The sequence below is a fragment of the Salvelinus alpinus genome, chromosome 11, assembly GCF_045679555.1.
Source record: "Salvelinus alpinus chromosome 11, SLU_Salpinus.1, whole genome shotgun sequence".
NCBI classification, from domain to species: Eukaryota; Metazoa; Chordata; class Actinopteri; order Salmoniformes; family Salmonidae; genus Salvelinus; species Salvelinus alpinus.
In genome coordinates this window covers 6,073,348-6,099,420 of record NC_092096.1, presented here as the reverse complement: position 1 = coordinate 6,099,420, position 26,073 = coordinate 6,073,348, and the positions used below count along the sequence as shown (strand labels likewise).

The 26,073-nt window shown below is 48.5% G+C and overlaps 1 protein-coding gene across 1 annotated transcript in view; it reads right to left on the bottom strand.

Annotated features, from left to right (window-relative positions):
• The window catches only part of shank3b (SH3 and multiple ankyrin repeat domains 3b), a 136,902-nt gene that overhangs the window by 35,246 nt on the left and 75,583 nt on the right, over nucleotides 1–26,073 (bottom strand). The window contains exons 17-22 of the mRNA XM_071331615.1: nucleotides 20,820–20,960; nucleotides 20,653–20,733; nucleotides 20,399–20,422; nucleotides 17,022–17,152; nucleotides 16,532–16,637; nucleotides 9,596–11,598 (exon numbers count right to left, since the gene is read on the bottom strand). Coding sequence (XP_071187716.1) covers nucleotides 9,596–11,598; nucleotides 16,532–16,637; nucleotides 17,022–17,152; nucleotides 20,399–20,422; nucleotides 20,653–20,733; nucleotides 20,820–20,960 — 2,486 coding nt within the window. The remainder of the gene's footprint in view (nucleotides 1–9,595; nucleotides 11,599–16,531; nucleotides 16,638–17,021; nucleotides 17,153–20,398; nucleotides 20,423–20,652; nucleotides 20,734–20,819; nucleotides 20,961–26,073) is intronic.

Here is a 26,073-nt window from a genome sequence, read left to right as displayed (position 1 = left end):
ATCTCACTGTAACCCCCCTCCAGGTCTCTGTTCTCCTACTAATCTCACTGTAACCCCCTCCAGATCTCTGTTCTCCTACTAATCTCACTGCAACGCCCCTCCGGGTCTCTGTTCTCCTACTAATCTCACTGTAACCCCCCTCCAGGTCTCTGTTCTCCTACTAATCTCACTGTAACGCCCCTCCAGGTCTCTGTTCTCCTACTAATCTCACTGCAACGCCCCTCCAGGTCTCTGTTCTCCTACTAATCTCACTGTAACGCCCCTCCAGGTCTCTGTTCTCCTACTAATCTCACTGCAACGCCCCTCCAGGTCTCTGTTCTCCTACTAATCTCACTGTAACCCCCTCCAGGTCTCTGTTCTCCTACTAATATCACTGCAACGCCCCTCCAGGTCTCTGTTCTCCTACTAATCTCACTGTAACCCCCCTCCAGGTCTCTGTTCTCCTACTAATCTCACTGTAACCCCCTCCAGGTCTCTGTTCTCCTACTAATCTCACTGTAACCCCCTCCAGGTCTCTGTTCTCCTACTAATCTCACTGTAAACCCCCTCCAGGTCTCTGTTCTCCTACTAATCTCACTGTAACCCCCCTCCAGGTCTCTGTTCTCCTACTAATCTCACTGTAACCCCCCTCCAGGTCTCTGTTCTCCTACTAATCTCACTGTAACCCCCCTCCAGGTCTCTGTTCTCCTACTAATCTCACTGTAAACCCCCTCCAGGTCTCTGTTCTCCTACTAATCTCACTGTAACCCTCCTCCAGGTCTCTGTTCTCCTACTAATCTCACTGTAACCCCCTCCAGGTCTCTGTTATCCTACTAATCTCACTGCAACGCCCCTCCAGGTCTCTGTTCTCCTACTAATCTCACTGTAACCCCCCTCCAGGTGTCTGTTCTCCTACTAATCTCACTGTAACCCCCTCCAGGTCTCTGTTCTCCTACTAATCTCACTGTAACCCCCTCCAGGTCTCTGTTCTCCTACTAATCTCACTGTAACCCCCATCCAGGTCTCTGTTCTCCTACTAATCTCACTGTAACCCCCCTCCAGGTCTCTGTTCTCCTACTAATCTCACTGTAACCCCCTCCAGGTCTCTGTTCTCCTACTAATGTCACTGCAACGCCCCTCCTGGGTCTCTGTTCTCCTACTAATCTCACTGTAACCCCCCTCCAGGTCTCTGTTCTCCTACTAATCTCACTGCAACGCCCCACCAGGTCTCTGTTCTCCTACTAATCTCACTGTAACCCCCGTCCAGGTCTCTGTTATCCTACTAATCTCACTGTAACCCCCCTCCAGGTCTCTGTTCTCCTACTAATCTCACTGTAACCCTCCTCCAGGTCTCTGTTCTCCTACTAATCTCACTGTAACCCCCGTCCAGGTCTCTGTTCTCCTACTAATCTCACTGCAACGCCCCTCCAGGTCTCTGTTCTCCTACTAATCTCACTGTAACCCTCCTCCTGGGTCTCTGTTCTCCTACTAATCTCACTGCAACGCCCTTCCAGGTCTCTGTTCTCCTGCTAATCTCACTGTAACCCCCCTCCAGGTCTCTGTTCTCCTACTAATCTCACTGTAACCCCTTCTAGGTCTCTGATCTCCTACTAATCTCACTGTAACCCCCGTCCAGGTCTCTGTTATCCTACTAATCTCACTGTAACCCCTGTCCAGGTCTCTGTTATCCTACTAATCTCACTGCAACGCCCCTCCAGGTCTCTGTTCTCCTGCTAATCTCACTGTAACCCCCCTCCAGGTCTCTGTTCTCCTACTAATCTCACTGTAACCCCCCTCCAGGTCTCTGTTCTCCTACTAATCTCACTGTAACCCCCCTCCAGGTCTCTGTTCTCCTACTAATCTCACTGTAACCCCCCTCCTGGTCTCTGTTCTCCTACTAATCTCACTGTAACCCCCCTCCTGGTCTCTGTTCTCCTACTAATCTCACAGTAACCCCCCTCCAGGTCTCTGTTCTCCTACTAATCTCACTGTAACCCCCCTCCAGGTCTCTGTTCTCCTACTAATCTCACTGTAAACCCCCTCCAGGTCTCTGTTATCCTACTAATCTCACTGTAACCCCCCTCCAGGTCTCTGTTCTCCTACTAATCTCACTGTAACCCCCTCCAGGTCTCTGTTCTCCTACTAATCTCACTGTAACCCCCCTCCAGGTCTCTGTTCTCCTACTAATCTCACTGCAACGCCCCACCAGGTCTCTGTTCTCCTACTAATCTCACTGTAACCCCCCTCCAGGTCTCTGTTCTCCTGCTAATCTCACTGTAACCCCCCTCCAGGTCTCTGTTCTCCTACTAATCTCACTGTAACCCCCTCCAGGTCTCTGTTCTCCTACTAATCTCACTGTAACCCTCCTCCAGGTCTCTGTTCTCCTACTAATCTCACTGTAACCCCCTCCAGGTCTCTGTTCTCCTACTAATCTCACTGTAAACCCCCTCCAGGTCTCTGTTATCCTACTAATCTCACTGTAACCCTCCTCCAGGTCTCTGTTCTCCTACTAATCTCACTGTAACCCCCCTCCAGGTATCTGTTCTCCTACTAATCTCACTGTAACCCCCTCCAGGTCTCTGTTATCCTACTAATCTCACTGTAACCCCCCTCCAGGTCTCTGTTATCCTACTAATCTCACTGTAACCCCCCTCCAGGTCTCTGTTCTCCTACTAATCTCACTGTAACCCTCCTCCAGGTCTCTGTTCTCCTACTAATCTCACTGTAACCCCCCTCCAGGTCTCTGTTCTCCTACTAATCTCACTGTAACCCTCCTCCAGGTCTATGTTCTCCTACTAATCTCACTGTAACCCCCCTCCAGGTCTCTGTTCTCCTACTAATCTCACTGCAACGCCCCTCCAGGTCTCTGTTCTCCTACTAATCTCACTGCAACCCCCCTCCAGGTCTCTGTTCTCCTACTAATCTCACTGTAACCCCTTCTAGGTCTCTGATCTCCTACTAATCTCACTGTAACCCCCTCCAGGTCTCTGTTCTCCTACTAATCTCACTGTAACCCCTATCCAGGTCTCTGTTCTCCTACTAATCTCACTGTAACCCCCCTCCAGGTCTCTGTTCTAATACTAATCTCACTGTAACCCTCCTCCAGGTCTCTGTTCTCCTACTAATCTCACTGTAACCCCCATCCAGGTCTCTGTTATCCTACTAATCTCACTGTAACCTCCCTCCAGGTCTCTGTTCTCCTACTAATCTCACTGTAACCCCCTCCAGGTCTCTATTATCCTACTAATCTCACTGCAACGCCCCTCCTGGGTCTCTGTTCTCCTACTAATATCACTGCAACGCCCCTCCAGGTCTCTGTTCTCCTACTAATCTCACTGTAACCCCCCTCCAGGTCTCTGTTCTCCTACTAATCTCACTGTAACCCCCTCCAGGTCTCTGTTCTCCTACTAATCTCACTGTAACCCCCTCCAGGTCTCTGTTCTCCTACTAATCTCACTGTAAACCCCCTCCAGGTCTCTGTTCTCCTACTAATGTCACTGCAACCCCCCTCCAGGTCTCTGTTCTCCTACTAATCTCACTGTAACCCCCCTCCAGGTCTCTGTTCTCCTACTAATCTCACTGTAACCCCCCTCCAGGTCTCTGTTCTCCTACTAATCTCACTGTAAACCCCCTCCAGGTCTCTGTTCTCCTACTAATCTCACTGCAACCCCCCTCCAGGTCTCTGTTCTCCTACTAATCTCACTGTAACCCTCCTCCAGGTCTCTGTTCTCCTACTAATCTCACTGTAACCCCCTCCAGGTCTCTGTTATCCTACTAATCTCACTGCAACGCCCCTCCAGGTCTCTGTTCTCCTACTAATCTCACTGTAACCCCCCTCCAGGTCTCTGTTATCCTACTAATCTCACTGTAACCCCCTCCAGGTCTCTGTTCTCCTACTAATCTCACTGTAACCCCCTCCAGGTCTCTGTTCTCCTACTAATCTCACTGTAACCCCCATCCAGGTCTCTGTTCTCCTACTAATCTCACTGCAACGCCCATCCAGGTCTCTGTTCTCCTACTAATCTCACTGTAACCCCCCTCCAGGTCTCTGTTCTCCTACTAATCTCACTGTAACCCCCTCCAGGTCTCTGTTCTCCTACTAATCTCACTGCAACGCCCCTCCTGGGTCTCTGTTCTCCTACTAATCTCACTGTAACCCCCCTCCAGGTCTCTGTTCTCCTACTAATCTCACTGCAACGCCCCACCAGGTCTCTGTTCTCCTACTAATCTCACTGTAACCCCCGTCCAGGTCTCTGTTATCCTACTAATCTCACTGTAACCCCTGTCCAGGTCTCTGTTATCCTACTAATCTCACTGCAACGCCCCTCCAGGTCTCTGTTCTCCTGCTAATCTCACTGTAACCCCCCTCCAGGTCTCTGTTCTCCTACTAATCTCACTGTAACCCCCTCCAGGTCTCTGTTCTCCTACTAATCTCACTGTAACCCTCCTCCAAGTCTCTGTTCTCCTACTAATCTCACTGTAACCCCCCTCCAGGTCTCTGTTCTCCTACTAATCTCACTGTAACCCCCTCCAGGTCTCTGTTCTCCTACTAATCTCACTGTAACCCCCCTCCAGGTCTCTGTTCTCCTACTAATCTCACTGTAACCCCCCTCCAGGTCTCTGTTCTCCTACTAATCTCACTGTAACCCCCTCCAGGTCTCTGTTCTCTTACTAATCTCACTGTAACCCCCCTCCAGGTCTCTGTTCTCCTACTAATCTCACTGTAACCCCCCTCCAGGTCTCTGTTCTCCTACTAATCTCACTGCAACCCCCCTCCAGGTCTCTGTTCTCCTACTAATCTCACTGCAACGCCCCTCCAGGTCTCTGTTCTCCTACTAATCTCACTGCAACCCCCCTCCAGGTCTCTGTTCTCCTACTAATCTCACTGTAACCCCCCTCCAGGTCTCTGTTCTCCTTCTAATCTCACTGTAAACCCCCTCCAGGTCTCTGTTATCCTACTAATCTCACTGCAACGCCCCTCCAGGTCTCTGTTCTCCTACTAATCTCACTGTAACCCTCCTCCAGGTCTCTGTTCTCCTACTAATCTCACTGTAACCCCCCTCCAGGTCTCTGTTCTCCTACTAATCTCACTGTAACCCCCCTCCAGGTCTCTGTTCTCCTACTAATCTCACTGTAAACCCCCTCCAGGTCTCTGTTCTCCTACTAATCTCACTGTAACCCTCCTCCAGGTCTATGTTCTCCTACTAATCTCACTGCAACCCCCCTCCAGGTCTCTGTTCTCCTACTAATCTCACTGTAACCCCCTCCAGGTCTCTGTTATCCTACTAATCTCACTGCAACGCCCCTCCAGGTCTCTGTTCTCCTACTAATCTCACTGTAACCCCCCTCCAGGTCTCTGTTCTCCTACTAATCTCACTGTAACCCCCTCCAGGTCTCTGTTCTCCTACTAATCTCACTGTAACCCCCCTCCAGGTCTCTGTTCTCCTACTAATCTCACTGTAACCCCCTCCAAGTCTCTGTTCTCCTACTAATCTCACTGTAACCTCCCTCCAGGTCTCTGTTCTCCTACTAATCTCACTGCAACGCCCCTCCAGGTCTCTGTTCTCCTACTAATCTCACTGTAACCCCCTCCAGGTCTCTGTTCTCCTACTAATCTCACTGTAACCCCCCTCCAGGTCTCTGTTCTCCTACTAATCTCACTGTAACCCCCCTCCAGGTCTCTGTTCTCCTACTAATCTCACTGTAACCCCCCTCCAGGTCTCTGTTCTCCTACTAATCTCACTGCAACCCCCCTCCAGGTCTCTGTTCTCCTACTAATCTCACTGCAACGCCCCTCCAGGTCTCTGTTCTCCTACTAATCTCACTGTAACCCCCCTCCAGGTCTCTGTTCTCCTACTAATCTCACTGTAACCCCCCTCCAGGTCTCTGTTCTCCTACTAATCTCACTGTAAACCCCCTCCAGGTCTCTGTTATACTACTAATCTCACTGCAACGCCCCTCCAGGTCTCTGTTCTCCTACTAATCTCACTGTAACCCCCCTCCAGGTCTCTGTTCTCCTACTAATCTCACTGTAACCCCCCTCCAGGTCTCTGTTCTCCTACTAATCTCACTGTAAACCCCTTCCAGGTCTCTGTTATCCTACTAATCTCACTGCAACGCCCCTCCAGGTCTCTGTTCTCCTACTAATCTCACTGTAACGCCCCTCCAGGTCTCTGTTCTCCTACTAATCTCACTGTAACCCCCTCCAGGTCTCTGTTCTCCTACTAATCTCACTGTAACCCCCCTCCAGGTCTCTGTTCTCCTACTAATCTCACTGTAACCCCCTCCAGGTCTCTGTTCTCCTACTAATCTCACTGTAACCCCCTCCAGGTCTCTGTTCTCCTACTAATCTCACTGTAAACCCCCTCCAGGTCTCTGTTCTCCTACTAATCTCACTGTAACCCCCCTCCAGGTCTCTGTTCTCCTACTAATCTCACTGTAACCCCCTCCAGGTCTCTGTTCTCCTGCTAATCTCACTGCAACGCCCCTCCAGGTCTCTGTTCTCCTACTAATCTCACTGTAACCCCCCTCCAGGTGTCTGTTCTCCTACTAATCTCACTGCAACCCCCCTCCAGGTCTCTGTTCTCCTACTAATCTCACTGTAACCCCCTCCAGGTCTCTGCTCTCCTACTAATCTCACTGTAACCCCCTCCAGGTCTCTGATCTCCTACTAATCTCACTGCAACGCCCCACCAGGTCTCTGATCACTACTTTGTTTTCCTTTCTGTCTCCCTTTCCTCCAAACCCCAGTGACTCAGCCCATACCCAGATGGTCATGCACCGTCGCAATCTTCGCTCTCTGTCTCCCACTACTCTCTCCTCTTCTATCCTATCATCTCTCCTTTCTGCTAAATCCTTCTCCATCCTGTCTCCTAACTCTGCTTCTTCGACCCTACTCTCCTCCCTTTCCGCATGCTATGACTCACACTGTCCTCTTTCCTCCCGGCCGGCTCGGCCCTCCCCTCCTGCTCCGTGGCTGAGTGACTCCTTGCGAGTTTACAGAACAGTGCTGCAGGCAGCGGAGCAGAAATGGAGGTAAACTAAACATCCCTCCCTCCTTTCTACCTTCTCTTTCTCTGTACCTGCTGCTAAAGCCACTTTCTACCACATTAAATGTCAAACTTCTGCCTCTAACCCTGGGAAACAATTTTCCATATCCTCCCTCCTTAATCCTCTACCTCCTCCCTCTATGTGGACAACTTTGTCAACCACTTTGAAAAGAAGGTTGACGACATCGGTTCATCATTCACTCAGCCTATTGAGTTCTCTGGTCCCACTCACACAGAACTACTCCACACCGTGACCTCTTTCTCTCCTCTTTCTCCAGATGAAATACTGCGACTAGTGAGGTCTGGCCACCTGAAAACCTGCCCGTTCAACCCCATCCCCTCCTCCCTTCTCCAGACCATCTCTGGAGACCTTCTCCCATTCCTCACTTCCCTCTTTCCTGACCACCTTCCCCCCTCTGACTTCAAAATGGCCCTAGTCGCTGTGGAGAGGATCTGAGTCTGCACCACATACTCTCACTACTGGTGTCCCCCAGGGCTCGGTTCTAGGCCCTCTCCTCTTCTCTCTATACACCAAGTCACTCAGCTCTGTCATATCCTCTCATGGTCTCTCCTATCACTGCTATGAGGATGGACCTCTCCTCTTCTCTCTATAAACCAAGTCACTCAGGTCTGTCATATCCTCACATTGTCTCTCCAATCACTGCTATGAGGATGGACCTCTCCGCTTCTCTCTATACACCAAGTCACTCAGCTCTGTCACATCCTCACATGGTCTCTCCTATCACTGCTATGAGGATGACACTTAACTACTTTTCTCCTTTCCCCTTCTGACACCCAGGTGGCGACACGCATCTCTGCGTGCCTGGCAGATATCTCAGCTTGGATGTCGGCCCTCCATCTCAAGCTCAACAAGACAGAGCTGCCTTCCCTCTCAAAGACCTCGCCATCATGGGTGACAACTCCACAGTGTCACCTTCCCAGAGTGCAAAGAACCTTGGTGTGACCCTGGACAACACCCTGTCGTTATCTGCAAAGATCAAAGCAGTGACTCACTCCTGCAGATTCATGCTCTACAACATCCGTAGAGTACGACCCTACCTCACACAGGAAGCTGTGCAGGTCCTAATCCAGGCACTTGTCATCTCTCGTCTGGACTACTGCAACTCTCTCTCGTCTGGGCTCCCTGCTTGTGCCATCAAACCACTGCAACTTATCCAGAACGCTGCAGCCCACCTGGTTTTCAACCTTCCCAAGTTCTCTCATGTCACCCCGCTCCTCTGCACACTCCACTGGCTTCCAGTCGAAGCTCGCATCCACTACAAGACCATGGTGCTTGCCTACGGAGCAGCAAGAGGAACTGACCATCCCTACGTTCAGGCTATGCTCAAATCCTACAACCCAACTCGAACACTCCGTTCTGCCACCTCAGGTCGCTTGGCCCTCCGACCCCTACGGGAGGGCATCTCCCGCTCAGCCCAGTCCAAGTCTTCTCTGTCCTGGCACCACAATGTCCACTCAGCCCAGTCCAAGCTCTTCTCTGTCCTGGCACCCCAATGGTGGAACCAGCTTCCCCCTGAAGCTAGGCCAGCAGAGTCCCTGCCCATCTTCCGAAAGCCCTTGAAATCTTACCTCTTCAAAGAGTATCTTATATAATCCCACTCACCTCGCCCCCCCCCCCCTCCTTATACTTGCACTTGACTCCTTCTAGCTGACTTTGCTGATAGCTAATTTATTGAGTAAACATTTTCTTGATATGCATGTGATATGTGGTTGTCCCACCTAGCTATCTTCAGATTAATGTTCTTTCTATGCCTGTGATATGTGGTTGTCCCACCTAGCTATCTTCAGATTAATGTTCTTTCTATGCCTGTGATATGTGGTTGTCCCACCTAGCTATCTTCAGATGAATGTTCTTTCTATGCCTGTGATATGTGGTTGTCCCACCTAGCTATCTTCAGATTAATGTTATTTCTATGCCTGTGATATGTGGTTGTCCCACCTAGCTATCTTCAGATTAATGTTCTTTCTATGCCTGTGATATGTGGTTGTCCCACCTAGCTATCTTCAGATTAATGTTATTTCTATGCCTGTGATATGTGGTTGTCCCACCTAGCTATCTTCAGATTAATGTTCTTTCTATGCCTGTGATATGTGGTTGTCCCACCTAGCTATCTTCAGATTAATGTTCTTTCTATGCCTGTGATATGTGGTTGTCCCACCTAGCTATCTTCAGATTAATGTTCTTTCTATGCCTGTGAATGCACTAACCCTAAGTCACTCTGTGTGTCTGCTAAATAAATCAAATGTAAAATGTAAATGTGATCAGGGTGGGTCAGGGTTACCTGGAAGAGGTAGGGTGGGTTAGGTCAGGGTTACCTGGAAAAGCTATCAGGGTGGGTCAGGGTCAGGGTTACCTGGAAGAGGTAGGGTGGGTCAGGGTCAGGGTTACCTGGAAGAGGTGGGTGGGTTAGGGTCAGGGTTACCTGGAAAAGGTAGGGTGGGTTAGGGTCAGGGTTACCTGGAAAAGCTATCAGGGTGGGTCAGGGTTACCTGGAAGAGGTAGGGTGGGTTAGGTCAGGGTTACCTGGAAAAGGTATCAGGGTTACCTGGAAGAGGTAGGGTGGTGGGCGTCCAGGTCCACAGCCAGATGGAAGCAGATCGCTGTCTGAAGACTGTTTCAGTAGAGGATCCCTGAGAGCAGAGCGACCACGGCCCAGGGGAGAACGCAGCCTGGGCTTCAGGCTCTGGGGGTCTGAAGTGGTGGAGGGCAGGGTTTTCGGGGTGGCAGGGAAAGGCTGGGGGCGTTCTGGGGAGGGCAGGGTGGGGGGCAGGCTGGGGGCCGGGGTGATGCTTGGGGATAAGGTGTTCTCTATGTGAGGGTCTCCCTCCTCCATCCCTGAGTCTGGAGCTGACTCCCCTCCTCCCCCGCCCTCACCTGCCTGGGGTCTTCGTGGTGACAGGCTGAGGGAGGAGGGGGGCTTGGTGGGGGAGGGGGGCGTGGCAAACACCAGGGGAGGAGACACCAGACCAATCTTACGAAGCTCCTCTCTCGTCTCCTCATCACTGGATGACAGCAGTGCAGGGGGCAGGGTCACCGTGTAAGGCCCGCCCTCCAGACTATTCCTCCTCTCTGATTGGCCCTGGGTTACCGTATATGAACCCCCCTCCTCCTCTGAGCTGCCAACGGTCAGACTTCTCCTCCTCTGTAATTGTCCATGCAGCGCCTCAATCAGCTCTTCCCCCAGACCCCGTCCTGCCAGCTGGCTTTCATTGGTTATATTGATGGTCACCTGACTGATGGGAGGGAGGGGCATAGTCTGCCAACGCTCGGGGGAGGGCACAGCAGGAGATGTGACTCCGCCTTCTGTCTCTGGCCGCTCTACGACTGGCCGCTCCAGCTGTCCGTCAAGGAATATGGGTGGGTTGGTACGTTTGTGTCGGAGCTCAGGGCTGGTCAGGGGAGGAGGGGTTCGTTTGGGCTCGGGGCTGGGTGAGTGTGCGTGTTTGGGCCTGGGCTCGGGGCTGGGTGAGTGTGCGTGTTTGGGCCTGGGCTCGGGGCTGGGTGAGTGTGCGTGTTTGGGCCTGGGCTCGGGTCTAGATGAGTGTGCGTGTTTGGTTCTGGGTTCAGGGCTGGGTGTGCGTGCAGTGAGAGCTCGTTCGCGGGCAGCGAGGGCCAGGGCGAGGGGGGAGGAGGGGTCCAGAGGCTTGCCTGTCAGTGGGTGGAGAAAGGTGGAGTGGGGGGAGGAGGAGGGGGAGAGGACGGGGATGGGGGGTGGCAGCTCCCCCAGGTCATCTACAGAGTGGGACTGGGTCAGTAAGATGGGAGGGGGCTCTGAACCCCCTCCCTCCACAGACAGGAAGAAGGAAGACCTACGGCCCTGAGGGGGCGTGACCCGTATCTGAGCACGCTCAGTGAGCACCTGCTGCTGGTATAGCTCTGCCCTGCTGGGCCCCTCCTCCACCTGCAGCTGTTTGAGGAGCGGAGACTTGCGACGCTGAGGCTTGCTGGGGGGGGCAGGCAGCTGACCCACGTTGGCATACGGGTTCTCTACTGGTCGGCCACGCCTCCTGTTGCTGCTGCGCTCCCCTGGAGGGTTAGGGCTGGGGGCAGGGCTGGTTCTGGAGAGGGGGCTGGGGCTGGAGGCAGGGCTGGTTCTGGAGAGGGGGCTGGGGACAGGGCTGGTTCTGGAGAGGGGGCTGGGGGAGACAGCAGGGCTGGGCCGGGACAGGGCTGTAGCCCCAGCAGGTCGGCCTAGGGGGGAAGACTCTGCAGGTAGATAGCCTGGTACAGGCGAGTCCTGCAGGATGATCATGGAGCGAGCTTTCCTCTGCCGCTCTGCATGGCTCCGAGACGTTGGCGAATCACAGACCTCGTGCAGCCTAGGTTCCGCCCCCGGCTTGAAGCTAGAGTGTGATTGATCGGCTGCTCGCTGCGGGGGAGGTGGAGGGCAGAAGGCTGGCGGCGGGCCAGAGTCCAGGAAGTAGTGGGAAGGGGGAGGAGGAGGGGCAGTCTGGGGAGGAGGAGGTATGAAACCATCAGTCATCGAAGAGCTCCTTGGAAACCGATGCTCTCCAATCAGTGCAGAGATCCTGTCATCCTCTGGTGCACCTGCAGGGGAGAGACTGGCATATTATAACCTGACTATAACCTTAACCTCTAAAAGTATAAGCCTTGGGGGGGGGTATCAGTCTGCTTATTAAACAGAATCGCTGTGTTCTGACGTGGACACTTTTTGACGGGAGTGGACCCTCTTGCTTCGCCTCTTCCTCTCTACCATAGGTTGTGTAAGCAGTTTGGTTGTTGTTGCTGGTAACATTATCTGTGCGGGCGCTGTCTATGTGTGAGTGGCAGCCCGTAGCATGGCTCAGCCTCAGGCCTGTTTCATCAATCAGTTCACTTCCGGGTTGGAGCGAGCGGTCGCATTCGCACTTTGGTCCGCAGGTAGTATAACTTTTCATTACATTTCATTACATTTCATTATAGTACAACGGTTTGATTTGTCTAATCTTAGCAATTTCTTCTTAGCTAGCTACATAGCCGTCTTTGTATCAAAGATAATTGCGTAATTATCGTATTTCGTCGTCCTAACGCAGTCTACACTGCTATCTGCCCAGCAGCTAGCCAGCTAGCAAACGTCCACCGTCTACCGAATAGCAGCACTGTAGCAACTATTACACCCAACTGAACGACTTGATTAGTGTAGTGTTAGCTAGCTACATAGTTGTCTTTGCTGTCTTCGTATCCAAGATAATTGTGTAGTTTAGAGTGTGTAGTTTTAGAGTGATTATCTTAATTTACCGAGGTTAGCTAGCCAGCTATCTGTCGTCCTTAACGTAGGAGACACTGCTAGCTAGCCAACAGCTAGCCAACGTCTACCGAATAGAACTTCCGCACTCAACAACCCGGTCGCATTCCGCTTCGCTCCACAGGTAGTATCACATTTTCATTTCATTACAGTACAACGGTTTGATTTGTTTGATCGTAGCTAGCTACATAGCTAGCTACATAGCCGTCTTTGTATCAAAGATAATTGTGTAGTCTAGAGCGATTTTCTAGGTTAGCTAGCCAGCTATTGTCGTTCAATTAACGCAACGTAACGTAATCAACACTGCTAGCTAGCCAGCTAGCCCCCGAATAGCAGCACTGTAGATACTATTACACTCAACGGAACGACTTGATTAGTGTAGTGTCAACAACGCAGCCACTGCCAGCTAGCCTACAAAGTCAACAACTGCCAGCTAGCCTACAAAGTCAACAACGCAGCCACTGCCAGCTAGCCTACTTCAGCAGTACTGTATCATCTTAATCATTTTAGTCAATAAGATTCTTGCTACGTAAGCTTAACTTTCTGAACATTCGAGACGCGTAGTCCACTTGCCACTCCAATCTCCTTTGCATTAGCGTAGTCTCTTCTGTAGCCTGTCAACTATGTGTCTGTCTATCCCTGTTCTCTCCTCTCTGCACAGACCATACAAACGCTCCACACCGCGTGGCATCGGCCACCCTAATCTGGTGGTCCCAGCGCGCACGACCCACGTGGAGTTCCAGGTCTCCGGTAGCCTCTGGAACTGCCGATCTGCGGCCAACAAGGCAGAGTTCATCTCAGCCTATGCCTCCCTCCAGTCCCTCGACTTCTTGGCACTGACGGAAACATGGATCACCACAGATAACACTGCTACTCCTACTGCTCTCTCTTCGTCCGCCCACGTGTTCTCGCACACCCCGAGAGCTTCTGGTCAGCGGGGTGGTGGCACCGGGATCCTCATCTCTCCCAAGTGGTCATTCTCTCTTTCTCCCCTTACCCATCTGTCTATCGCCTCCTTTGAATTCCATGCTGTCACAGTTACCAGCCCTTTCAAGCTTAACATCCTTATCATTTATCGCCCTCCAGGTTCCCTCGGAGAGTTCATCAATGAGCTCGATGCCTTGATTAGCTCCTTTCCTGAGGACGGCTCACCTCTCACAGTTCTGGGCGACTTTAACCTCCCCACGTCTACCTTTGACTCATTCCTCTCTGCCTCCTTCTTTCCACTCCTCTCCTCTTTTGACCTCACCCTCTCACCTTCCCCCCCTACTCACAAGGCAGGCAATACGCTCGACCTCATCTTTACTAGATGCTGTTCTTCCACTAACCTCATTGCAACTCCCCTCCAAGTCTCCGACCACTACCTTGTATCCTTTTCCCTCTCGCTCTCATCCAACACTTCCCACACTGCCCCTACTCGGATGGTATCGCGCCGTCCCAACCTTCGCTCTCTCTCCCCCGCTACCCTCTCCTCTTCCATCCTATCATCTCTTCCCTCTGCTCAAACCTTCTCCAACCTATCTCCTGATTCTGCCTCCTCAACCCTCCTCTCCTCCCTTTCTGCGTCCTTTGACTCTCTATGTCCCCTATCCTCCAGGCCGGCTCGGTCCTCCCCTCCCGCTCCGTGGCTCGACGACTCATTGCGAGCTCACAGAACAGGGCTCCGGGCAGCCGAGCGGAAATGGAGGAAAACTCGCCTCCCTGCGGACCTGGCATCCTTTCACTCCCTCCTCTCTACATTTTCCTCTTCTGTCTCTGCTGCTAAAGCCACTTTCTACCACTCTAAATTCCAAGCATCTGCCTCTAACCCTAGGAAGCTCTTTGCCACCTTCTCCTCCCTCCTGAATCCTCCTCCCCCTCCCCCCCCCTCCTCCCTCTCTGCAGATGACTTCGTCAACCATTTTGAAAAGAAGGTCGACGACATCCGATCCTCGTTTGCTAAGTCAAACGACACCGCTGGTTCTGCTCACACTGCCCTACCCTGTGCTCTGACCTCTTTCTCCCCTCTCTCTCCAGATGAAATCTCGCGTCTTGTGACGGCCGGCCGCCCAACAACCTGCCCGCTTGACCCTATCCCCTCCTCTCTTCTCCAGACCATTTCCGGAGACCTTCTCCCTTACCTCACCTCGCTCATCAACTCATCCCTGACCGCTGGCTACGTCCCTTCCGTCTTCAAGAGAGCGAGAGTTGCACCCCTTCTGAAAAAACCTACACTCGATCCCTCTGATGTCAACAACTACAGACCAGTATCCCTTCTTTCTTTTCTCTCCAAAACTCTTGAACGTGCCGTCCTTGGCCAGCTCTCCCGCTATCTCTCTCAGAATGACCTTCTTGATCCAAATCAGTCAGGTTTCAAGACTAGTCATTCAACTGAGACTGCTCTTCTCTGTATCACGGAGGCGCTCCGCACTGCTAAAGCTAACTCTCTCTCCTCTGCTCTCATCCTTCTAGACCTATCGGCTGCCTTCGATACTGTGAACCATCAGATCCTCCTCTCCACCCTCTCCGAGTTGGGCATCTCCGGCGCGGCCCACGCTTGGATTGCGTCCTACCTGACAGGTCGCTCCTACCAGGTGGCGTGGCGAGAATCTGTCTCCTCACCACGTGCTCTCACCACTGGTGTCCCCCAGGGCTCTGTTCTAGGCCCTCTCCTATTCTCGCTATACACCAAGTCACTTGGCTCTGTCATAACCTCACATGGTCTCTCCTATCATTGCTATGCAGACGACACACAACTAATCTTCTTCTTTCCCCCTTCTGATGACCAGGTGGCGAATCGCATCTCTGCATGTCTGGCAGACATATCAGTGTGGATGACGGATCACCACCTCAAGCTGAACCTCGGCAAGACGGAGCTGCTCTTCCTCCCGGGGAAGGACTGCCCGTTCCATGATCTCGCCATCACGGTTGACAACTCCATTGTGTCCTCCTCCCAGAGCGCTAAGAACCTTGGCGTGATCCTGGACAACACCCTGTCGTTCTCAACTAACATCAAGGCGGTGGCCCGTTCCTGTAGGTTCATGCTCTACAACATCCGCAGAGTACGACCCTGCCTCACACAGGAAGCGGCGCAGGTCCTAATCCAGGCACTTGTCATCTCCCGTCTGGATTACTGCAACTCGCTGTTGGCTGGGCTCCCTGCCTGTGCCATTAAACCCCTACAACTCATCCAGAACGCCGCAGCCCGTCTGGTGTTCAACCTTCCCAAGTTCTCTCACGTCACCCCGCTCCTCCGCTCTCTCCACTGGCTTCCAGTTGAAGCTCGCATCCGCTACAAGACCATGGTGCTTGCCTACGGAGCTGTGAGGGGAACGGCACCTCAGTACCTCCAGGCTCTGATCAGGCCCTACACCCAAACAAGGGCACTGCGTTCATCCACCTCTGGCCTGCTCGCCTCCCTACCACTGAGGAAGTACAGTTCCCGCTCAGCCCAGTCAAAACTGTTCGCTGCTCTGGCCCCCCAATGGTGGAACAAACTCCCTCACGACGCCAGGACAGCAGAGTCAATCACCACCTTCCGGAGACACCTGAAACCCCACCTCTTTAAGGAATACCTAGGATAGGATAAAGTAATCCTTCTCACCCCCCCCCCCCTTAAAAGATTTAGATGCACTATTGTAAAGTGGCTGTTCCACTGGATGTCATAAGGTGAATGCACCAATTTGTAAGTCGCTCTGGATAAGAGCGTCTGCTAAATGACTTAAATGTTAAATGTAAATGTAATCAAGGTGGATTCATTAAGACATCCTGTGTTTCTCTTCTGTTTCTGGATTTTACAGTTTGGTACAACGTGTTGGAAGGTTTTCTTCCCCCATTGAACGCCTAGGTCCAATAGCCATGGTTCGCCACTGGATTCTGGTACCACATAGTACTACAACGCCTAGGTCCAATAGCCATGGTTCGCCACTGGATTCTGGTACCACATAGTACTACAACGCCTAGGTCCAATAGCCATGGTTCGCCACTGGATTCTGGTACCACATAGTACTACAACGCCTAGGTCCAATAGCCATGGTTCGCCACTGGATTCTGGTACCACATAGTACTACAACGCCTAGGTCCAATAGCCATGGTTCGCCACTGGATTCTGGTACCACATAGTACTACAACGCCTAGGTCCAATAGCCATGGTTCGCCACTGGATTCTGGTACCACATAGTACTACAACGCCTCGGTCCAATAGCCATGGTTCGCCACTGGATTCTGGTAATAGTTAGAGTAATGTAATTGTCTCACCGAAGGACTTGGTCCGAGACATTCCACGAGGCAGCTGCATGGTGGCTTTCTCCATACCCAGGGAAACCCCTGGAGGAACAGGCAGGCCCTGCCGCTCAAACAAAGACTGCAACACACACAGTGAGAGAATGCCTGGGATCACATATGTTTTAAAGAAACAGCATCTGTCTGGACCAGTAGTGAATCGTGACTTAGTGAACCAGCAGTAAATCGTGACTGAGTGAATCAGCAGTAAATCATGACTTAGCGAATCAGCAGTAAATCATGACTTAGTGAATCAGTAGTGAATCGTGACTTAGTGAACCAGCAGTAAATCGTGACTGCGTGAATCAGTAGTGAATCGTGACTGAGTGAATCAGTAGTAAATCGTGAATCGTGACTGAGTGAATCAGCAGTAAATCGTGACTGAGTGAATCGGTAGTGAATCGTGACTGAGTGAATCAGCAGTAAATCGTGACTGAGTGAATCAGTAGTGACTCATCTGACTTACGTTGATCTCTTGCTGAGTAATTCGTCTGCTGGTTGGTCGCTGCTTCACGGTGGCCGCTCTGTAGTCCGCCTCCAAGGGGCATTTTCTCATCATCACCTCCTGGGACCCAGTCAACATCTCGTCCAGCTTGTCTGAAATACATCAAAGTACACAGTACAACACAGTACTACATAGCACTAAACAGTACAACACAGTACTACATAGTACTACATAGCACTTCAAAATAGTACTACAACACAGTACCACATAGCACTATAACACAGTACCACATAGCACTACAACACAGTACCACATAGCACTACAACACAGTACAACACAGTACCATATAGCATTACAACACAGTACAACACACTACAACACAGTACCACATAGCATTACAACACAGTACCACACTGTAACACATAGCATTACAACACAGTACCACACTGTACAACACATAGCATTACAACACAGTAACACATAGCATTACAACACAGTACCACACTGTAACACATAGCATTACAACACAGTACCACACTGTAACACATAGCATTACAACACAGTAACACATAGCATTACAACACAGTACCACACTGTAACACATAGCATTACAACACAGTACCACACTGTAACACATAGCATTACAACACAGTAACACATAGCATTACAACACTGTAACACATAGCATTACAACACAGTACCACATAGTACTACAACACAGTACCACATAGCACTACAACACAGTACAACACAGTACCATATAGCATTACAACACAGTACAACACACTACAACACAGTACCACATAGCATTACACCACAGTACCACACTGTAACACATAGCATTACAACACAGTACCACACTGTAACACATAGCATTACAACACAGTAACACATAGCATTACAACACAGTAACACATAGCATTACAACACAGTAACACATAGCATTACAACACAGTACCACACTGTAACACATAGCATTACAACACAGTAACACATAAAATTACAACACAGTACCACACAGTAACACATAGCATTACAACACAGTACCACACTGTAACACATAGCATTACAACACAGTACCACACAGTAACACATAGCATTACAACACAGTACCACACAGTAACACATAGCATTACAACACAGTACCACACTGTAACACATATAATTACAACACAGTACCACATAGAATTACAACACAGTACCACATAGCATTACAACACAGTACCACACAGTAACACATAGCATTACAACACAGTACCACACTGTAACACATAGCATTACAACACAGTACCACACTGTAACACATAGCATTACAACACAGTACCACACAGTACCAAATAGCATTACAACACAGTACTACATAGCATTACAACACAGTACAACACAGTACCAAATATTATTACAACACAGTACAACACAGTACCACACAGTAACACATAGCATTACAACACAGTACAACACAGTACCACATAGCATTACAACACAGTACCACACTGTAACACATAGCATTACAACACAGTACCACACTGTAACACATAGCATTACAACACAGTACCACACTGTAACACATAGCATTACAACACAGTACCACACAGTAACACATAGCATTACAACACAGTACCACACAGTAACACATAGCATTACAACACAGTACCACACTGTAACACATAGCATTACAACACAGTACCACACTGTAACACATAGCATTACAACACAGTACCACACTGTAACACATAGCATTACAACACAGTACAACACTGTACCACATAGCATTACAACACAGTACCACACAGTAACACATAGCATTACAACACTGTACCACATAGCATTACAACACAGTACCACACAGTACCAAATAGCATTACAACACAGTACAACACAGTAACACATAGCATTACAACACAGTACCACACTGTAACACATAGCATTACAACACAGTACCACACTGTAACACATAGCATTACAACACAGTACCACACAGTAACACATAGCATTACAACACAGTACCACACAGTAACACATAGCATTACAACACAGTACCACACTGTAACACATAGCATTACAACACAGTACCACACTGTAACACATAGCATTACAACACAGTAACACATAGCATTACAACACAGTACTACATAGCATTACAACACAGTACCAAATATTATTACAACACAGTACAACACAGTACCACACAGTAACACATAGCATTACAACACAGTACAACACAGTACCACATAGCATTACAACACAGTACCACACTGTAACACATAGCATTACAACACAGTACCACACTGTAACACATAGCATTACAACACAGTACCACACTGTAACACATAGCATTACAACACAGTACCACACTGTAACACATAGCATTACAACACAGTACAACACAGTACCACATAGCATTACAACACAGTACAACACAGTACCACATAGCATTACAACACAGTACAACACAGTACCACATAGCATTACAACACAGTACAACACAGTAACACATAGCATTACAACACAGTACAACACAGTAACACATAGCATTACAACACAGTACCACACTGTACCACATAGCATTACAACACAGTACAACACAGTACCAAATAGCATTACAACACAGTACAACACAGTAACACATATCATTACAACACACTACAACACAGTACCACATAGCATTACAACACAGTACAACACAGTAACACATAGCATTACAACACAGTACCACACTGTACCACATAGCATTACAACACAGTACAACACAGTACCATATAGCATTACAACACAGTACCATATAGCATTACAACACACTACAACACAGTACCACATAGCATTACAACACAGTACCACATAGCACTACAACACACTACAACACAGTACCATATAGCATTACAACACACTACAACACAGTACCACATAGCACTACAACACACTACAACACAGTACCACATAGCATTACAACACAGTACCACACAGTACCACATAGCATTACAACACACTACAACACAGTACCACATAGCATTACAACACAGTACAACACAGTACCACATAGCATTACAACACAGTACCACATAGCACTACACAGTACTAAATAGCACTACACAGTAAAACACAGTACTCCATAGCACTACAACACAGTACAACACAGTACCACACTGTAACACATAGCATTACAACATAGTACAACACAGTACCACATAGCATTACAACACAGTACAACACAGTACCACATAGCATTACAACACAGTACCACATAGCACTACAACACACTACAACACAGTACCACATAGCATTACACAGTACTAAATAGCACTACACAGTAAAACACAGTACTCCATAGCACTACACAGTACTCCATAGCACTACAACACAATACTACATGATACAATTCCAACACAACACACACTCACCCCCTCGTCTCCTCCTGGCAGAGGCTTACAGGAGAAAGTACAGATCAGGTCACTCACACTGTGTGAGTGTGAATCGTGAGTGTGTGTGTGTGTGTGTGTGTGTGTGTGTGTGTGTGTGTGTGTGTGTGTGTGTGTGTGTGTGTGTGTGTGTGTGTGTGTGTGTGTGTGTGTGTGTGTGTGTGTGTGTGTGTGTGTGTGTGTGTGTGTGTGTGTGTGTGTGTGAGTGTGTGTGAGTCTCTCTTTCTCTCTCCTACCTATCTCTTCCAGTTCAGACGTCATAGATTTGGAGCGCAGTGTGAGCGACGTGCTGGGTGCTCTCTTAGGCGGAGGAGGTGCTGTAGGGGGGTGTCAGCCAATCAAATGAGTCACAGACCAAAACCATTCACCTTTATCACAGAAACACACACACACTGTCCCGTACCTTTCTTACGGACCAAGTCGGACTCAGGTTTGCGTGTGACTGAAACAACCTTCATCAGCAGCTGACTTCCTCCCTGACGGATCAGCGACACCACCTGTCTATGGCCCACCTTCACCACATCACTACCATTTACCTGACACACACACACACACACACACACACACACACACACACACACACACACACACACACACACACACACACACACACACACACACACACACACACACACACACACACACACACACACACACACACACACACAAATCCTATTAATCCACCACTGGGCATTGTATTTATGGAATGTACTTCTGCGTCTGTATTTAATTGTGTGTGTGCCATAAACATGTATAGAGGACTCTAGTGCCCAAAAGCATATTTTAGCCCGGGCATTCCAATTAGGACTTTCACCATTTTGAAGTAGTCTGGGTGGGACTTCCTGTGGGTTAAAGAAGGATCACCATATGTTTCCATCCAGATCATTAGGAGGGATCAGCCAATTAATTATACTGGTGAGCAAACATTCCATACAGAAGGTGGCAGTAAATCAGCAACCTTGTCTTTATACCTGTTCAGACAACATCCTCCAGGGGGCAGTAAATCACCAACCTTGTCTTTATACCTGTTCAGACAACACCCTCCAGGGGGCAGTAAATCACCAACCTTGTCTTTATACCTGTTCAGACAACATCCTCCAGGGGGTTAGTAAATCACCAACCTTGTCTTTATACCTGTTCAGACAACACCCTCCAGGGGGCAGTAAATCATCAACCTTGTCGTTATACCTGTTCAGACAACACCCTCCAGGGGGCAGTAAATCACCAACTTTGTCTTTATACCTGATCAGACAACACTGGAGGGGCCACTGGAGGGGCCAAACTGAAAGGCCCTGGAGGGGCCAACTCGTAGAAGTAGTAGAACAAAAACATCGGCTACTTCAAAATGGAGACGGTCTCAATGGCATTGTCATGCAGCGGCGGATTTAGGTATGGGAGACACGGGCAGCCTCCCGGGAAGACACGGGCAGCCTCCCGAGGAAACACGGGCGGCCTCCCGAGGAAACACGGGCGGCCTCCCGAGGAAACACGGGCGGCCTCCCGAGGAGACACGGGCGGCCTCCCGAGGAGACACGGGCGGCCTCCCGGGGAGGTATCTTGTCGGGCACCCGCACAAAAAATTATAATTGCACATCACGTCAATTATATCATGTCACCGTTTGAAAATGTGGGTCAATTAACCTTGTTGGAGTGGGCGCCCTGATTCTAGGTTGTGAACTAGGCAGGCTACTGCCTGGGAAGGTCTCCCACTCAGAAGTGCCAGATGGGGAGGGGGGCGGGGTAGGTTGACCTCAGTTCTCCCCACTGGAAGCCCGAGGTAGAGGGAGCAGGGGAATCTATCAAATAGCGCACCTCTAACTTTGTACAGTACTAATGCAATTAGTAAAATCAGTCACACTACGAAATGCTACCAAATAAACCACAATTCATTCATAATACTGTGAATATATAGTTTCATATTGTTGCATTTTTTTCTGGTTTGTGTGAAATGGTTAAGAATAATATAAAACCAGTCTGCACAGCACAAAGGTGAATTGTTTTAGTCTTGACTCTTGGTTTACAGTGTTGGGGGATGGGTAATGTAGTCTTGACTCTTAGTTAACAGTGTTGGGGGATGGGTAATGTAGTCTTGACTCTTGGTTGACAGTGTTGGGGGATGGGTAATGTAGTCTTGACTCTTGGTTGACAGTGTTGGGGGATGGGTAATGTAGTCTTGACTCTTGGTTGACAGTGTTGGGGGATGGGTAATGTAGTCTTGACTCTTGGTTGACAGTGTTGGGGATGGGTAATGTAGTCTTGACTCTTGGTTGACAGTGTTGGGGATGGGTAATGTAGTCTTGACTCTTGGTTGACAGTGTTGGGGATGGGTAATGTATTGATGCTCTAGTGCCAATTCAACACAAATGGATAAGAAAAGGTCTACGCCATCAGGTTAGGAGAAAGACGAAGAGGAGAAACGCGCAAAAGATAAAAGTATGCAGCTATGTCATCTGTTTATGAGTATAATATTATGCATGTAATGAAACAGGCTAGTATAACACTTAAGTTTGTTAGCCTGTTGCTTGCTATTACACATAGGGCGACAATATTCCGTTTTCTGTCCAACTAGCTTACATAACATAGGATATCATTTCACACAGTTTCATCATGATAATGTGTGAAGCCTGCAGCACTGGCACATTATTGGTTTGGTTAACTCGAGGTGACATCATAAAGGTATTCTGTGGTTGTATTGACTAGGTCCTGAGATCAGTAAGGGGAATTTCCAGGGCTGTAGGCTAACTTCAAATACATCTATATTATTGTGATATATTGAGTGTTTTGGGGTGTCTTATGCCTAGAATTAGCCAAGGAGGTTGTGTGGTTCATTTGGTTCCTATTCCTCTTCAGAAATGATCTCAGAGCCTCAGGATGAGGAGCCATCTACCTCCTCAGCCACACAAGCATCTTCACAAATGTTGGATGAGGATGAAGACCCATTTGTTTCCACTCCCATTTGGAGTGACCAAAGACCCATTTGTTTCCAGGATTCTTCAGGTGTGTTTGTGCGCACACGCATATGTGTTTATGTGTGCATCCCTGCATAAAATAAACAAAACAAATAATTTCCCTTTTTGCATATTGTAGGTAACAATGATGATTTTTATTATTATTGGGTATATATGTGTCCCACCACTTTAAATGCTGTGAATAACGTGTGTAAACTAATGCCCATGTGTTCGCCATTAGAAATGCCTGTAGCAGCATCCCAACCAAATCCTGTTGCTGAAGATGAACCACCAGTCAGACCCTGCTGACTGGCCTTCAGTTCTGACTGACACAATTCAAACACAACTGGAGGACCAACTTACTTAATTTGTTTTCCCAAGGAATGAGAGTGATGGAAGATCACAACCAGTATTTCAGGAAGACCGTGGTGAGTGGTGAAAAAAAAAAATCGCTCGAAGTTGGTTGGTGTATTCTGAAAGAATCAACAGTCCCTTCTGCTTCAAACTCTTTTCGAAGAAGAAAATTAATTTAGCAAACTCAGGACTGACAGACTGGAAACATGCAAGTTCTTTGCTTACTTCACACGGCAGCAGTCCAGAACACCAAAACTGCATGAAAACATGGAAAGAACTGGCAATGAGGATCAAAGAGGAAAGTTAAGAGTGTTGAGCCACTGAGTATTCAGGTATCAGTGGTGAGAGAGGCACTGATTGAGGTGAGGGATCCAACCAAAGACCCTGTGATAAAGATTGAGGCCCAGTCCTTGTCAGAGGAGGTGGGATCATATCGCTTCAGCATCTGTACAGTGATGTGGTATGACATCTGGAGCCAGATCCAACATGTGAGCAAGCTGATGCAGTCTCCCAGTATGCATGTGGATGTTGCAGTCAGTCTTCTCAGAAAGACAGAGAGAGGTCTCAGCAACTTCAGGGCAACGGGCTTTATGACTGCACAAACGTCAGCCAAGGATATTTGCGAGGGTATGAATGTAGAGGCCGTTCTACAACACAAAAGCTGAAGTCCACAAAGCGCCACTTTTCATACGAATCGTTTGATGAGCCTTTGAGTGAAGCCCTGAAGAAGCTGGAGGTGACATTTCTCAACGTCGTTGTTGATGCTGTAACCTCGGCCCTTCAGGAAAGATCTTCCACATTGGAACATGTGGGAGAGAACGTTGGAGTTCGGACAGCCTTCCAAAGTCTCTCCAATGAGGAGCTGACAGAACAATGTGAGGCCCTTAGTATGACACTGCACTATAAAGACCACTCAGACTTGGATGGCAGAGAGCTTGCACAGGAACTGAAGAACTTGCCATCGAAGACCATGACCCTGCTGGAGCTGCTGATAGTTATACACGTAAAGGGAGCTCTCAATGTGTCCACATTTGTGGACTGCTCTCAGAATGTGTCCTACTCTTCCAGTGACTGTAGCTGAAGCAGAGAGGAGCTTTTCAAAGCTGAAGCTCATCAAATCCTACCTGAGGTCCACCATGTCACAGGAACGCCTTCGTGGCCTTGCTGTCATCAGTATTAACCATGTAATTACTGAGCAGACTTCTTATGATGATGTAATTGATGACTTTGCCTCAAGGAAGGCAAGAAAGGTCTTGGTTTAGATGGCAGTTGTGCAATTTAGTTTGTATGTTTCTTGTTTGAAGACCAATAGTGTAATAATCAGGTTCTCTTCTTTATAAGTTTATATTTGTGTAATGTAGGATTTGTGCAATAGTTTTATTTGTGTGTTTTTTGTTAGCAATAGGGTAATAGTGTAATAATTAGATTCTCTTTTATTTGTATTTATATACTACAATTTGTCTTCGCTACTTCCTTTTGATATTTATGAGTCTTATTTTTGTATATATTTTTGTGTTTATATACATTTCAATGTTATTATTATATATTTGTGTTGTTCCAAATGGCTGGATGAAAATGTCAGTTGGTGAAGAACGGTGATTTATTTGGGGGGGGGGCTGAAGTGGGGGTTCACCCAGGGAGCCATACAACTTAGAACCGCCACTGCTGTCATGCACTCACAGACGCCATAATGAGACAGATGCAAAGTTGTGATCTCTATACAGCTCTATGGTGTGTATAGTGGAATAGATACGTTGTGATCTCTATACATCTCTATGGTGTGTATAATGGAATAGATACGTTGTGATCTCTATACATCTCTATGGTGTGTATAATGGAATAGATACGTTGTGATCTCTATACATCTCTATGGTGTGTATAATGGAATAGATACGTTGTGATCTCTATACATCTCTATGGTGTGTATAATGGAATAGATACGTTGTGATCTCTATACATCTCTATGGTGTGTATAATGGAACAGATACGTTGTGATCTCTATACATCTCTATGGTGTGTATAATGGAATAGATACGATGTGATCTCTATACATCTCTATGGTGTGTATAATGGAACAGATACGTTGTGATCTCTATACATCTCTATGGTGTGTATAATGGAATAGATCCAACGTTGTGATCTCTATACATCTCTATGGTGTGTATAATGGAATAGATCCAACGTTGTGATCTCTATACATCTCTATGGTGTGTATAATGGAATAGATACGTTGTGATCTCTATACATCTCTATGGTGTGTATAATGGAATAGATCCAACGTTGTGATCTCTATACATCTCTATGGTGTGTATAATGGAATAGATCCAACGTTGTGATCTCTATACATCTCTATGG